This window comes from Trichosurus vulpecula, chromosome 2, assembly GCF_011100635.1.
Source record: "Trichosurus vulpecula isolate mTriVul1 chromosome 2, mTriVul1.pri, whole genome shotgun sequence".
NCBI lineage: Eukaryota > Metazoa > Chordata > Mammalia > Diprotodontia > Phalangeridae > Trichosurus > Trichosurus vulpecula.
Window position 1 is genome coordinate 28,823,052 of NC_050574.1, and position 12,241 is coordinate 28,835,292.

The 12,241-nt window shown below is 43.4% G+C and overlaps 1 protein-coding gene across 1 annotated transcript in view; it reads right to left on the reverse strand.

Moving 5' to 3' along the window:
• The window catches only part of PRDM16 (PR/SET domain 16), a 38,433-nt gene extending 26,818 nt beyond the window's left edge, over positions 1 to 11,615 (reverse strand). The window contains exons 1-3 of the mRNA XM_036743640.1: positions 11,580 to 11,615; positions 7,737 to 7,871; positions 1,067 to 1,083 (exon numbers count right to left, since the gene is read on the reverse strand). Coding sequence (XP_036599535.1) covers positions 1,067 to 1,083; positions 7,737 to 7,871; positions 11,580 to 11,615 — 188 coding nt within the window. The remainder of the gene's footprint in view (positions 1 to 1,066; positions 1,084 to 7,736; positions 7,872 to 11,579) is intronic.
• Positions 11,616 to 12,241: the final 626 nt, after the last annotated feature.

Genomic DNA, 12,241 nt, shown 5'->3' on the forward strand with positions numbered 1-12,241 from the left:
ATGTTTATTTAGTGATATGCGTAGTATCTATAGATATAGATATGGTATGTATATATGTAACCTATCAAGTATGTCTATATTAGTATATGTGTAACTGTAGTATGATAGATACCTTTTGTTAATACAGGACATGAGGTACATGTCTATATATAGCAGTGGTATGTATACATGTGATCTATCTAGTGTATCTATACTAGTATATATGGATATGTAGTATGGGAGTACATAGTATGTATATATAGCATATGCATATATATAGTTGTATATATTTATGTATTAATATAGTATAATGTATGTATGTGTATGTATGTATGAGTACGTGTATACGTACACACACACACACACACATACACACACACTACAGTACTGGGTTAATATGTTGGTTGGTTTTTCGTTTTTCTTTTGTTACAAGCGGTGACCCAAGGGGTAGGAAAGCTATATTCAGAAATGAAGAGGATGCCCAAACAAGGATACCGATTGTTTTCCAAATCATTAGAACGTTAAGGGACATTAGAAGCCCTTTATTTTATAGAGAAGGTCACTGAGGCTCTTTGAGGTTAAGTGACTTCATGAGGTCCCACAGGTAGAAGGTTTCAGATGTGGAATTTGAACACTTGTCCTGTGACTTCAGATGCAGAACCCTTGCCACTGTAGTAGGCTGCTGCTCTGAATGGGATTAGTGTATGATAGAGGTGGGAGGAGGCAGTGGCTGGGATGGGTGTGTGTTTGGGGAGGGAGGTGGATGAAGACAGAGGAGGAGGAGTGGCTGTTTCAGCACCACCTCCCCCCCCCCCCAGGTAATCAATCAACAATTATTTATTAAGTGCTTATTATGTACCAGGGACTGTTCTAGGCACTGGGGATACAGAGATAAAAAAAGAGAAATTAATCTCAGCTCAGGGAAGTAAAGCAAGTAACAGAGAGTAATCCACAGTTCATGTTAATGCCAGCAATACAGGGAGACCAAGTCTTCTGGGAGTCCCCAAAGATATGGTTCAAAGAGCCAATAACTTCAGCTAATAATCTGGGGACACACTAGGGTGATGTCTGGCCATTAGCAGCTTACCCGGAGACCACTATATCCTGCAAGGAGAGAAGGATTGTAAACGTCTGAGTGATAGCCGTAGGGAAAAGGAGCTGGCCCTCAGATCTTTACCCTGTCACTGGCTTGAAGTGGAGATATGTGGGTTCTTCCAAAGAGCCCCGAGATGCCCAGAGCTCCCTAAGGTGGAGGTTCCTCTCAGCTCACCACCTCCTGGGGAAGATTTGGGGTTGGAACTGATATATTCTATCCAGCTTCTCAAGCCCGTCTTTGAGCTCTTGGTTTCAGTAAACGGCTCGTTCTTACAAAATTAACGGGACTGGTGAGAAGGACCAGGGATTAAGCTCACATCTCTGTGGTTGGTGCCACTTGGGCATCTTCAGACCTTGGCTCTGGTCCCAGCTTTGCTCCTTGTTAGCTCTGTGACCGATGGTGGCCTCTTCAACCTGCCTGAGTCTCCTGTTTATTCCTCTGTAAAATTAGTGGTATGGAATAGAATCTAGATGACCTCTAAGGTCTTTTTCCAGTTCTAAATCTGTGAGAGCATGCGGGACATGGGAAGGGATATGATATAAATGAAGAGTGGGATTAAAAGAAAAGATACGGATAGGCTTCGATCCGTAATGTGGAAGGGAGAAGCCTCTTTGAGAAGATCGTGGGAGGCATGGTGTGATAATAACAGCTTCATTGATATTGTGTGCACCATGTGCCAGGCACTGTGCAAAGCGCTTTACGGATCATTCTATTTGCTCCTCACCACAACCCGGGGTGGTGGGTGCCAGATGCTACGATTATTTCCATTTTGCAGATGCTGCTCGGCAGTGAGCTGATTTGCCCAGGGTCACATGGCTAGTAACTGTCTGAGGCTGGATATGAACTCAGATCTTTCCTAACTCTGGACCCATTGCTCTAGACACTGAGCCACCCAGCAGCCTAGATGGGGTGGGGGAAAGGGGATTATTGTATCTAGACCCGAGGGACTTGAGTCCAAATCTCACTTGTTTCCTATAACCTTATAAATGCCAATTCTCTACCATCAGCCTCAGTTTCCTAATCTGTAAGATGGGGGAGGGGAAGGGTTGTAATAAATAACCTCTAATTTCCCAGAATTATCTGCTTGGCTGCTTAATCATAAAATTAAGTAATGTGTAAAGGCCAACCTTAAAGTGCTACATAATTGCCAGCTATTAACAACAACAAACACCACGCTATTTGTTGCATTAGGCTGAAGTTGTAACAAGGCTGGATGTCAGGAAAATGTCCCTAAAATTCGAACTGTCCAAAGGTAGGATAGGTTTCTGGGGTGGGGGTGGGGTTGGGTTCTTCTTGCATGGGAGATCTCTACAAGAAGTCTAGATAGTACACTTTGGGGAATTTGCAGGGAGGATTCTTTTTGGGATATGGGTCAACATGGTATGGGCTACTAGGGGGCGCCATAGTGCATAGAGCACTACTAGGCTTGAAGTCAGAAAGCTTCATCTTCCTGCATTCAAATCTGAACTCAGATGCCTCCTAGCTGTGTGACCCTGGGCAAGTCACTTAACCCCATTTGCCTCAATTTCCTCATTTGTAAAATGTTCAGGAGAAGGAAATGGCAAGTTACTCCAGGATCTCTGCCAAGAAAACTCCAAATGGGGTCATGAAGAGCCAGATAACACAGAAATGACTGAACAGCAACGTGGTATAGAGGACCTGGGTTTAAGTCATTTCTCTGCTTCTTGAACCACTTAACTTTCCCACTCTGAGTCTCATAAAATCCTAGATTTAGAGCTGGGAGGGACCTCCGTGGCCATCTAGTCCAATCCTCCCATTTTACAGATGATGTGTGAATCCCAGACTTGTCCAATATCACCGGGGGAGAGAGAGGCATAATCAGGATTCAAACTCAAATCCTGTGACTCCAAGCTCACGACTCTATGCCGCTTGGTTTAGCGGAGCTGGTTTAGCTGACTACCACTGAGGTTCTTTTCGAGTCTGAAATTCTGTAATCCTGCCATGGTACATTCATTTTTTTTCTTTTGCTAATAACAAGAAGTTATAAATAGCTCACAAAGTGGAGATAGGTAGACGGAATGACTGCATTTAGATAGATTTGGTCCTGGTTGAATGACCAGGCCTCCAGAATGGAGATTAATTGGTCTTTGTTTATTTGGAGTGCCACAGGATTCTGTCCTGTGTCCTGTTCTGGTCTCCAGCTTTATGAATGAATCGGGATGAAGTCATCTGTGGCTTACTTATCAAGTTCACAAAGGCACAAAGCTAGGAAGGATAGCTAACGTGCTGAATGATAAAATCCAAAAAGACCTCAACAGGTTTAGAATGCTGTGCTGAGTCTAATTTTAAACAATTAGTGGAGATAAAAAATACAGTTCTATGCTTGTTTTTTTTTAACCAATGGCATAAATACAGGATGAGGGCAGTTGTGGGCAGATTAAAGTTCATGAAAGAAAGATCTGAGGGTGTTAGTGGACTACAAACTAGATATGAGTTGACTGTGAAACATGGCTAAGGAGCGGGGGTGGTGGGGGGAGGGGTAGAGAAGTGTTAATATGATCATAAGAGGCATTAACAGAAGCAGACCATCCAGAAAGATAAAAATTTTTTGCTGGATTTTGCCCCTTATTAGATTATATCTGATTTCAACCTGCCCTAGGAAACTCATTATGAAGAGAATTTTATCATCTCATAAGATCTTATCAGCCTTGCTTCTCCACCTCATCACTGTCCCCTGTCCTGTTTGGTAAGACCATGAACTCCTAAACCATTTCCTAATTTCTTGCCTGGCTGCACCCCTTTGGTTCTTCTCTAACTAACTTCTTTACCATGCCTCCAATAGGAAACCTCCCCTGTGTGTTGTCTTACAGAGGGCAGGGTTTTTTTTTTTTGTATTTGTATTCCCACTACCTAGTGGGATCACCTGGCAAGATAAGGTACCAGACACTGAGGTCCTTACTCGAACTAAATTGCCAAGCATTCAAGCTCTGCTTCAGAGAGCACAACTCCGATGGGCTGGCCACATTGTTTGAATGCAACACGTACATTTGCCAAAAAGACTATTTTATGGAGAATTCACACAGGGCAAGTGTTCACATGGCAGTCAGAAGAAGCGATACAGGGCCACTCTCAAGGTGTCTCTCAAGAACTTTGGAACTGATTGTGTGACATGGAAGATAATGGCACAGGACTCTACGAGCAAGGCAGAATTGAAACAGCTCAAAGGAAACACAGGATGCACAAATTTGGAGAATCAACCTCAAATATTCACAGGGACTATTTGTGTCCGACCTGTGGTAGAGCATTCCAAGCCCATATTGGTCTGATCAGCCACAGTTGGATACATTCAAGCTTGACTCTAGCATTTTGGTCCTCTTCGAGAACGAAGGACAACAGCCAGCTTAGTGAAGTGCCTGCCACATAGCAGGTGCTTAATAAATGTTTATTAACTATTGACTGTCTGGAATTTTGTGCTTATTTTGGATCCCCATATTTCGGGAAGGATATTGACTGGGGTGTATTGGAGCCAGCTCTTAGAGGCTGCCTATGGTTAAATCTTCAGTGTGATCCTTTATGCCTTGGAAATTGGCAAATGCTACAAGTCAGGGCTTGATTTATTGCTTTGTTGATTATCTAGATTTAGGGCAGTGATGGAAAAAGTGTTGATAATACACATTCAACTTAAAAGCATATTGTACATTTTCAGAGAGCTGGTTGTTAAATATTTACCAGCACACCTCCGAATATTAACAACCTGAAGTGCATGCAATAGGGGAAGACTAGAATGTTGAGGTTGACGTGAAACTGTCCATACCAAGATTCATTGAAAAGTTCTGGGGAAGAATTTTTTATTTGGGGGGGAGGCGGGTGGAGAAGATTGGGTAGGAGGTAATGGCTATTTTTTGCACTATGATTTTCACATGGAAGAATTACTTTTCTTTTGCTTGACTCCAGAGGACTGGAGGGAATCAGGAAAGACATTTTCTCATTCCATTAAATTCCATTGACCTCTTCTGAAGAAACCTCTGAGCCTGGTAGTCCAAGAATTTTTATATTCACTTAAAAATGAGGAAACTGAGGCTTAAATGTGGTTCAGTGACCTGCAAAACCAGACTTAGCAAGTTCAGCACCTCAGGAAAGAAGCCGGCATGAACAGAACTAGAAATAACTAAGACAAAAGTCCCTCGATTGGGAAGGGGAATTAACATAGGTGTTCAAGGTAGCCCCTATTAACGATGTCAGCTTCCTATTTTCAATGAATTACATTCTTGCTAAGTAGGAGATCAGCTGATCAGTTACAGTGCTGTCTTTTCCTTGTATCGGGGTCCTGGGGAAAAGTCCTAGTCACATCACCCTAGTGAAGGTTCTGGCAACATGGAGCTGGTGAGGTGCAAAGCCAGGACCAGAACCCAGATGAGGAAATGAAGGAATCACTTGGTGAAATCATTTAGCCCCAGATAATTTACAGCTCAGTTTTTTTTTTAGCAAAAATAAGCAAATAATGAGGGAGAGGGAGACACACACACAGAGACAGAGATAGAAACAGAGACAGACAGAGACAGAGAGACTAAGAGAGTCAGAGACACTGAGGAAAACAGACACACAGAAAGACAGAGAGAGACAGAGAGAGAGAGAGAGAGAGAGAGAGAGAGAGAGAGAGAGAGAGAGAGACAGAGAGACAGAGAGAGAGACAGAGAGAGAGAGACAGAGACAGAGACAGAGACAGAGAGAGAAACGAGGATGTTGTAGGGTCCATAGGAGAGCTCTTCAGGCTTTGAATAATCCCATTCTGTCTTGGACACTGTTAAGTTTGGAATGAGGTTTTGCACTCTTATGAGTTGAATTTATGGTGTTGTAAGGATTCTATTGATTCACTACAACAAGGGGTCAGTCATGGATCATGGATCACCCTGTTCAGAGAGTCCACTGAACCTCTGAGGGTTCTGGAACACCTGTGGGTCGGTTCTCTATGCACCCTGCTAAAGGGAAGAAATGTACAACTCTGAAAGCATTTCAAACCCTTCTAAGGCAATGACTTTGCTGGAGAGCAGCCAAGCCCCTCTTGAGAACTTGGTGAAACACAGCCATTTAGAAACTATTCTCCCAAAGACATTTGCTATCCTTGGGTTCTTTTATTCATCCCTTCAGCATATACTTATTAAACACCTACTGTGTGCCAGGCATTGTACTACATCTAGCATATCGGTCTTGCAGCCCCTACTTGCAACTCCCAGGGCAGCCCATACCATTTGAGGATGGTTCTAATTAAGGTGATGTCTCCCTATACCCCCGCACCTTTTCCTTATGGTTCCTAGTTCTTGCCTTTGGGCCAAACCCAGCAGAACAAGTTCAGTGCTCTTTGGCATAGATGCCTTTCAAACCCTTGAACATAGCTATCAGGTGTCACCTCAACTTAGCCTTCTCTTCTCCAGGCTAATCATCCCTTGTTTCTTCTTCTGGTCTCTCCATGCACAGCATCATCTTAGGGCCCTAACCCATCCTGATTGCCCTTTTCTAGATGCTCTCTAGTCCTTCAGTGTCTTTCCTGAAATGTAGTTCTCAGAATAGAGAACAGGACTCCAGGTGTTTCCAAGGAAACACAGTCCTTGCTTTTATAGAGATGAGACTCACATATGGATTACAAGCAGGGGTGTGTTGGAGCTGACTTGGACTGGCTCCTGAGACCCGATTGTTAAATGGGCAATATGAGCATTCACAAACTTGAAATACTTGCTTCATATCAGGGCCTGATTTATCATGTTATTGAGTGTCTAAACTTAAGAAAGTGATAGAGGAAATGGTAATAATGCATATTAAAGTTAAATGCATAAAAACTTAAAGTTTGAGTATATGTTTTCCCTGGAGAGCTGATTGTTAAACATTTGCCACCAGACCTCTGACCATAAGTAAATACTACCCATGCAATAACTAGCAGGCCCAAGGTGAAGACCTGGAATGTCCTTTAGATCACAGAATGTTAAATATTGAATGTTATGGAGGAGTTACAGACTCAAAGGATTACAGCGTTTGAATGGATCTTGGGAATCATTTAGCCCAACCCATAACCCAAAAAAGAATCCACTGCAACACATCTGGAAAGTGGTAATCCAGGCTATGTTCAGAGACTTTCAGGGAGGCAGAGCCCACCACCTCCCATGGTAACCCATCCCACTTTGAGCCTTTAGAACGTAGAATGTCAGAGGTAGGAAGGCCCTTTAGAACAGGGAATGCCAGATTTGGAAGGGCCCTTAAAACAGGGAATGTCAGAGCTGGGAGGAGCCTTAGAACAGGAGATGTCAGAACTGAGAAGGTTCTTAGAACACAGAATGTCATAGCTGGGAGGGCCCATCTAATGGCCCATCTAATAAAATCTAGTTCAGATGTCTCATTTTACAGTGACTTTGTAAAAAAGACCCTGAGGTTTAGGATCTCAACCACCCTGACCAATTTGTCTTTCCTGGAATAAGCACATTTCATTTTGGAACCATTTAATTCCATCTACTTCATCAGTCAAGGCTTAGCAACAATCTCTTCATAGGTTAGTAACGAGAAGCTATAGACAGCTCTGTGAAATCTAGTTACCACAAAGGACCAGAGAGTCGATACAGAGCATACTCAAACTACCATACTTCGATTTCAAGGAGTTATTCTGAAGGACACATATTTCCCCCAAGAATTTCCTCATCCCACATGGGCCTACCTGCTCATTAATTTGACAAACGGCTAGATTCTGGTCGTCTCGGGAGCAGGCCACCCGGATATACTTCAGCCAGTTCCCATTTCCAGTCTGGTTAGCTTCCATACAGAACTTCTCATTGCCCAGCTCATCAGCAATCTGTTGGGGGTGGGATGGGGGGAGAGGGAAGGAGGAGGAGAGGCATAGGGAGAGAAAAAATATATAGTGGTTATTAGAGGTGACAACCCATCAAGGGTAGGAAAGTATTCCCAGAACTCTTGACAAAATTCTCATCTACAACATTGCTCTGAACCAGAAACCCAATGATTTGGATGGATGGTGGTTGTGGTGGTGGAGGAGGTAATAGGGTGAGCCATCATCAGCCAGGAATCCATGAAGGGGCCATTAAATTTCAAAGTTCAATGTGCCCTCAGGTGCCAATCAATCCAACCCATGATGGAACAAGAATCCCTTCTATGATATCTCTAATAGGTGGTCAACTAGCCTTTCCTTGAAGACCCTCAGTGAGGGCTTGCCCCCTCCACCTCCCCATCTCACCTCCCACCATAGCTCTCATTGTAAATTGTCATGATATCATACCTAAGGTTTTGTTTTGTTTTTGTTTCTTTTAGCAGCAACCCCAATGCATTGTTCTTGGTTCGGTCCTTTGGGACTAAACATAATGAGTCTATTCTCTTTTGTAGGTGACAGTCTTCCAAGTACTTGAAGGCAGTAATCACGCCCTCCCCTGTCCTGTTCCCCATCTTCTTTTCTCTAACCTTCACACCCTCTAATTCATTTAATCAATCCTAAGGTAGAATGAGTTTAAATCAGTTGATCCATAAGCATTTATTAAGCACTTATTATGTACCAGGCACTGTGCTAAGCACTGGGTATGCAAACACTGGCAAAACCAATATCCTTCACCATCTTGTTTGAAGCTGCTGTCTAGCTTATTCATATTCTTCCTAAAATGTGGTGCCAGATCCCAAAGAATTCCTTATCCAGTCTACCCCCTGCTCTTCACACATTCATCAAGTCCGGGGGAAATGATTATACCAGGTCTAGGATTGAGGGGAAGTGTGGGGGCAGGCTTAAGGATTAATTGATGATTCCCCCTCCATCTAGTTCATCTTACAATGTGGCACCTAGATTCTGCCTAGCCTTGCCATTTCACACATTAATCCAGTAGAAACCAAGGAAATCTGATTTAGCTATTCAAAGTTGGGGTTGAGCTGGGGAGTTGAGGGGACTGAAGGCTGAAGGACCCATGACGATTTTCCCCAACTAAACAGAGATCACTATAGTGGGCAGGGTAATAACCACAACCACTTCAAGTTCCCAGCAAAATGGTTGCAAGTGATTGGAGCCTTGGGCTAATCTCTTCTGAAAGCACATTGACCTCACGAAGATGGTGTACCAGTAAGATGCCTAGAAAAGGATTTGAAGGTAAAGGTGTCTACATATCAAAGGCTGAAGGTATTTTTCTGTGGCTCTATAAGGGTTTGAGGTGAGAAAGTGTGTGAGCCAAGCACCGGGATGATTACTTTTATTTTCTTAAAACAGGAAAGTCACCGTTTGACACCCCAGGGGCATGAAAAGGCTTGACTTTTCACACCAGGCTGCTAAAGGAACTGGAACAGGGAGAATGGCAAAGTTCTAGCTTTCTCAGCCAGGGTAAGAACCGGAACTCTGAGCCACCCCATTTACGAGAATCTGCCTGATTTGAGAGTCAGAAACTTCAGTTCTCCCCACTGTTCACAGGGCAGGATTTCCATCGGATTTGCTGTCTCGTGAAATGGAAGCTACAGCCCACAATGACGGCAGCCTTTTGGGTCTTTCGTCAACCATCTTAGTTTTCCTAATCAAGTACAGCAGAAAATATTCTCAGGAAGAGAGTCCAGGGAGCAGCGATCAATCTTAGCAGAAGTGAGGACTTGATGGAGAGGGGAGAAGAAGAAGGTGGATGGGTAAGGGTTCTGGCCATGTTGTTAACTAGATGTTGGGGAAGTGACCTGCATTATAGAATCGTAGATCAAGAGCCAGGAAGAACTTTAGAGGCCATCAAATCGAACCCTCCATTTGATAGATAAAGGAACTGAGGCACGGAGTGATTAAGTGACTTGCTTAGGGTGTCCCACAGCTAGTAAGTGTCTCAGCCAGGATTTGAACTCAGGTCTTCCTGACTCTAAATCCAGTGTCCCTTCTTCTATACTATCCCAGAAAGGGGAATGATGAGAAAGCATTTATTAAGCACTTACTGTGTACTGGGCACTATGCTAAGCACTAGGAATACAAATACGGGCAAACAATGTTATTCCTGCACTCAAGAAACTTAGACCCTATTAGAGGAAGACACCTCATATAGGAGACTAATGGCTAGATGAGAGAATTAGAGAAGCATCAACAAATACAGAAAAGTCATCAGTGGAATGACTATCCCCTGGCCTTTTGAGGCATTCTTTAAGAGCCTACTATGTGCTAGGTGCTGGGGAATATACAAAGACAGAAACTTAAACAGTCCCTACCCTCAAGGTGCTTACATTCTACTGGAGGTAGAGGCACCTATTGTGAAATGACTTGGAAGGTCTATGAGAATTTGGCTTTGGTGTTCTATTTTCTTCAGTCATTGTAGGGGACTTTAAATTGACTCCTTGACGGCATAGACTTTGCATATCCCAATGACTTACTCAGTTGTTCTTACATATTTGCAATAGTATCTTCCACAGCCCATGGGGTTGCTTTCATTATTCTTAATTTTGAAATGCCTTGGAGAGAAATATATGGGGTGTCATCGTTGGGATGTGATTATCTCTTGTGAAAAATGTAATTCCAGGACAAAGCAATAAGGATGAAATTTCAGGAAAAATACAATAGTACTGATTATCAATGCCTAATAATTATCAATAATTAACAATAGTACTTGAATGAAAAGGTGTTAAAGATAATGATAATAATGATGATGAACCCATGAGCCCCAGTACTCCACCACATCATTACCCTTAGTCTTTCTGCTTGAAGGGTGGAGCCATGGACTTCAGAACCTCCATTTAAGGAGGGAGCTCAGCTCAGAACATCTCATTTCTCACACAGCTGCACTACTTTTCAACTCCTCTGACTTTCCCACTATGCCCCTGGGTACTTTCCCTGCCCATCCCTCTCCTCTTTAGTTTCCTTTTATGTATTTTCTTCCGCTATTAGATTGTAAGCTCCTTGAGGGCAAAGACTGTGTTTCTTTTTTGTATTTGCATCCCCAGAGCTTAACAGTATCTGGCACATAGTAGGTCCTTAATAAATGTTTATTGATCAATTAATGATGATAACGATGTTAAAGATAGTTGTGACTTCCATTTGAGATTTAGGGAAGAGGGGAAAGGTGAGGTGAAGGATGGCTAGATGAGGATGAGGACTTTTCCATCCATGGGTCACTGCTGAACCAGATTTCCCCCAAGTTCTCCGTTTCTCTGGTTTTGGCATTAGGGTGCCTGACTTGGGAGCAGAGGAGGAAACTACATCACCTTTTAGAGAAATAATTCCTTCACTCATGGCCATTCAACCCATTTATCAGAATGTATAATTGTGGATGTGGAATCCTTAGACTCAGAGTGGGAAAGGACCCATCTAGTCCAACCCCTCCACCCACAAGTTGGAATTACTTCTAAGGCAACTTTACCAAGAGGTCATTTAGATTCTGCTTGAACACCAAGGACTGGACTTGACTTGTAACGTCCTTCCTAGCTCTAAATGTATGACTTGCTTCTAGGGACAAGGGACTCAAAACCCTAGAAGATAGTCTATGACACTGTTGGACAGCACTAACAGAAAATCCTTTCTTCCACCAAGCTGAAATTTACTTCCTAGTCTTACTTTCACCTTCTGAAGCTGCACAAAATCACTCTCCATTGTACAGATGAGAAAGCCTCAGAGAGGCTGACTGACTCGGGCATGATTGCACAGCTTGTATGTGTTTTGGACAGGACTCCAAGTCCAGTACTCTATCTACCACACCACTTTGTTTCTCTAATGCCTCGCTACATGACAGATATCTTCCCATATCTGGAGACAGCCATCATGTCCATTTCAGGTTCCAGCTGAAATCACACCTGGATTCAATCCTTCTGCAGGGTACGGATGAGGCGAGCATCCATCAGGCTGGGAAGGATCTCGGCCACCATTCCAATCGGCCCAGAAAGAGCACTTCTGATCTCCATGTCCTGTGCTCAGAGGGAGTCAGAGCTTGCCCTCTTTTGATCAGGACACACTTCCTTAAAGCAGAAACATCTGGGAACCGCAGAAACCTCAATTTGAACAGGATGGAGGGGGCATGTGTTCAATATAACTGTGAAGCCAATCATAGGCCAGGGTGGGGGTGGGGGAAGAGGGCTGGAGGAGGCTTCTTCCGAACGAGTCAGGCACCCTGATGCCAAAACCAGAGAAGCGGAGAGCTTGGGGGAAATCTGGTTCAGCAGTGACCCATGGATGGAAAAATCCTCACCCTTAAAATCTTTGTCTTCAGTGCTCTTCATCTT